This window comes from Emiliania huxleyi, assembly GCF_000372725.1.
Source record: "Emiliania huxleyi CCMP1516 unplaced genomic scaffold EMIHUscaffold_2339, whole genome shotgun sequence".
Lineage (NCBI taxonomy): Eukaryota > Haptophyta > Isochrysidales > Noelaerhabdaceae > Emiliania > Emiliania huxleyi.
In genome coordinates this window covers 1-2,749 of record NW_005200299.1, presented here as the reverse complement: position 1 = coordinate 2,749, position 2,749 = coordinate 1, and the positions used below count along the sequence as shown (strand labels likewise).

Sequence of the window (2,749 nt, the reverse complement as noted above, 5' to 3'; positions counted from 1 at the left end):
CATCACGCCAATGACGGACGCAGGTCTAGGGTACCATACTTCCGGGCCGGTGTGCGGGGAGCGAACCTTAACGACCGCCCAGAAGCTTTCTGCGCGAACCAATCGGGCCAGGATCATCAGCATATGTACCCTCCACAACATCGGGGGCGTATGAGCGGTATTTGAGGAGCACCGCGACTCTGAAGTTCGGCCGGGTGGTCTGCAGACCCCCCCCCCCGGGGAGCAGCAGAGGCTCCGTGGGGTCGAAAAGTCGACGCTGGGAGTCGCACTCGTCAAGCCATCGCAGCACCACGCGGTCCGCACGTACCGCCCACATCCCCTCCACCGCTGAGAAGGCGCAGATCGACCGCCGGGCCGCGTAGTCGTCGTTAAGGAGCGGTTTTTGGAGCCGTACGAAGAGGTCCCAGACGGGCGAACATGCGGTTTTTCGACGACCACACGCGATGTGGTATCTGCTTTTTGCTAAAAACGGGCCGCCTAGTGCAGCATCACTAGTACAACACGCAACCACACTGAGAGCTCCACACTAGCCGGTATAGGCGAGCCCCGGCGGCCTCACCGTCGCCGCTCGCGGCGGAGCCGACGGCGGAGCCACGGGCGGGTGCGACCTTTCAAAGCGGCGGCGAAAGGAGCGGCTCACGCCAGCTGAGGAGCGCTTGTACGAGCAGAATGAGCTCATTGTGGACATCGTTGCGCAATACGATCTCCCAGAGCTCAAGGTTATTGGCTCTCATAGCCTGCACGGCCAGTCGCCTGTTTGCCGAGTAGCCGTGGGCCCCTCGTAGGCCGTCGAGTTTGGGCTCTCGCCAACCTTTTACGAGTTTAACGAGCTCGCGCTTCAGTTCGGCTACATCGTGCTCTTCTCGGCCGCGCTGCCCGCCGCCGCAGGGCTCGCGCTGCTCAACAATTTACTCGAACTTCGGCTGGACTCAGTCAAGGTGCTCCCCCGGCCGCATCTCGGCTGCAGACCCAGGCCATACAGCATCTCGGCTGCAGACCCAGGCCATACAGTACGTTCCCGTCCTAGGGCCCACCCTGTCCCCCCTTGCCCCAGGTCCTAAAGCTGACGCGACGCGTGCCCGCCACGAGCGACTCAAAGGGGATCGGCGCGTGGCGCTCGATCCTCCTCTTCTTGACCTACGTGGGACTCGGCACCAACCTTGGCATCTAATCTTCACCTCACTCACCCGATCTCGGCAGAGCTCTCGGCCCGCAATCTCGGCCCATCATCGCGGCAGGTATCCTCATTTACACCTCCGACTGGTTCGAGCGCTTCTACCCTTCCTTCACGCCGCTCGACAAGCTGCTGCTCGTCGTCGTCCTCGAGCACGCGCTGATCGGACTCAAGCTGCTTATCGACGCGTGCGTCCCCGACATGCCCGCGGGGGTCCGCATCGCGCTGGCTCGCGAGGAGTGGCTCGCGGACCAGCGCGTGGCGAGAAACGACCAGCGGTCCACGACAGAGGGGAGTCTTGGTGAAACGCAGTGAGCCGTGTCCACGATCGATTTCAAAATCACCCGACACCGCCCTAGTTTCGCGTCTCGTTGAAGCCCGCGATTGACAAGCGCGGAAAGTGAAGCTCGCGCAGCTTGTGCCACATCCGCACCTACGGCGGTGGGCTCCTCGTAGCGCCGAGGGGCATGCGTCCGCCATCACCCAGTAGTAACCGTTCGCGCACCTCTCGTGGGGCGTCGACGTCGGAATTTAGCTTCTTCTTGCTATCCCAGTAGTGACCTGTTCACGGCAGGAGGCGCGGTACACGGCGCGACCCGATCGTCTGCTGGAGATCCCCGTCGCCACCTCCACGCGACGGAAGACCAAAGCCAAACAGCGTAACTCTCTTGCAGCGGCGGAGAAAGTGGATCGCGGCGGCGAGACCAGTCGACGGGCCGCTCTTTGCGCACGACTCGTTTGCCTGCCGAGGATTGGCGCTGCATTACCTCTGGTGGCACTCACGGCTAGCCGGTCGTGTGCGGTCGTGTGCCATTTTCTTACCTATTACCTATTTTCTAAGCATCTGCCTGCTCCAGGTAGAGTCGCCACGTCTCCTGCACCTCCTCCTTCGACGGGACGGGCGCACAATCGATCCAACCAGGCAACGCGTGCGCGATGCATCGGCATCTCCCGACAGAGGCGGCCTGCTTGGGGCATGATAGCGGCGGCCCGCCTGCTCGTCCGCCGCGCTGGGCCCAGCGCCGCGACTTGCCTATCGCGAGATCATGTGCGCTGCATTTGGCGCCTTTGAGAACGGCCGATACAGTGGTAGCACTGCCAGTGGCCGAAGGAAGATGTGGGTGACAGTGAATAGCTGTCATCTAGCGCGACTTGCCGGGCACTCGGCACTTGTAATCGTCCGTCACACACCAGTTGTCGGAGACAAGCACCGCGACTTGAGGCGAGCCGCTGCGACCACCGTTGTCGTCTGCGTGTAATGGTTGGAGCTGGTGATGCTGCGGCGGCTGCAGCGGCTGCAGCGGCTGCAGCTGGCGCAGCCAACGCGCGACGCTCTCTTGAAGGAGAAGCAAGACATGATAGCCAACTACCACCGTGGTGGTGCGGCGGCCAACATGGTGGTGCAGCGCCTCTGGGGTCGAGGGGCGGGCATCGCCAGTCAGAGGTGACGAACGTGAGCGGTGAATGAGTAAAAGTGGGTCTAGTGGCAGGAGTGGGAGAGGCTGACCTGGCACGGGCGCCAAGGTGGAGCGGACGATCTCGCCGTGGCTGTCAATGGCATCTCCAAATCTATAC

At 62.6% G+C, this 2,749-nt stretch overlaps 2 protein-coding genes across 2 annotated transcripts; one reads left to right on the top strand and one right to left on the bottom strand.

Moving 5' to 3' along the window:
* Window positions 1-417: 417 nt before the first annotated feature.
* On the top strand, window positions 418-1,489 carry EMIHUDRAFT_254399 (hypothetical protein; the record flags this gene model as incomplete). The annotated part of the gene is made up of 5 exons (XM_005779246.1): window positions 418-480; window positions 540-719; window positions 786-938; window positions 1,055-1,141; window positions 1,271-1,489. The coding sequence occupies 5 exons, from the start codon at window positions 418-420 to the stop codon at window positions 1,487-1,489; spliced, it is 702 nt and encodes a 233-aa protein (XP_005779303.1).
* Window positions 1,486-2,749, bottom strand: EMIHUDRAFT_447199 (hypothetical protein). Its single transcript, XM_005779245.1, has 5 exons — window positions 2,682-2,749; window positions 2,331-2,585; window positions 2,023-2,207; window positions 1,802-1,916; window positions 1,486-1,735 (listed from the first exon to the last, which is right to left on the bottom strand). The coding sequence occupies exons 3-5, from the start codon at window positions 2,150-2,152 to the stop codon at window positions 1,720-1,722; spliced, it is 261 nt and encodes an 86-aa protein (XP_005779302.1). The 5' UTR covers window positions 2,153-2,207; window positions 2,331-2,585; window positions 2,682-2,749; the 3' UTR covers window positions 1,486-1,719.

What these genes read in the sequence shown, in the direction of transcription:
- EMIHUDRAFT_447199 (XM_005779245.1), bottom strand. Translation starts at nt 2,152, where the DNA reads ATGCCCCAAGCAGGCCGCCTCTGTCGGGAGATGCCGATGCATCGCGCA. An exon ending in GGCGACTCTACCTGGAGCAG is followed by an intron (nt 1,917 to 2,022) that starts GCAGATGCTTAG and finishes AATCCTCGGCAG; the next exon opens with GCAAACGAGTCGTGCGCAAA.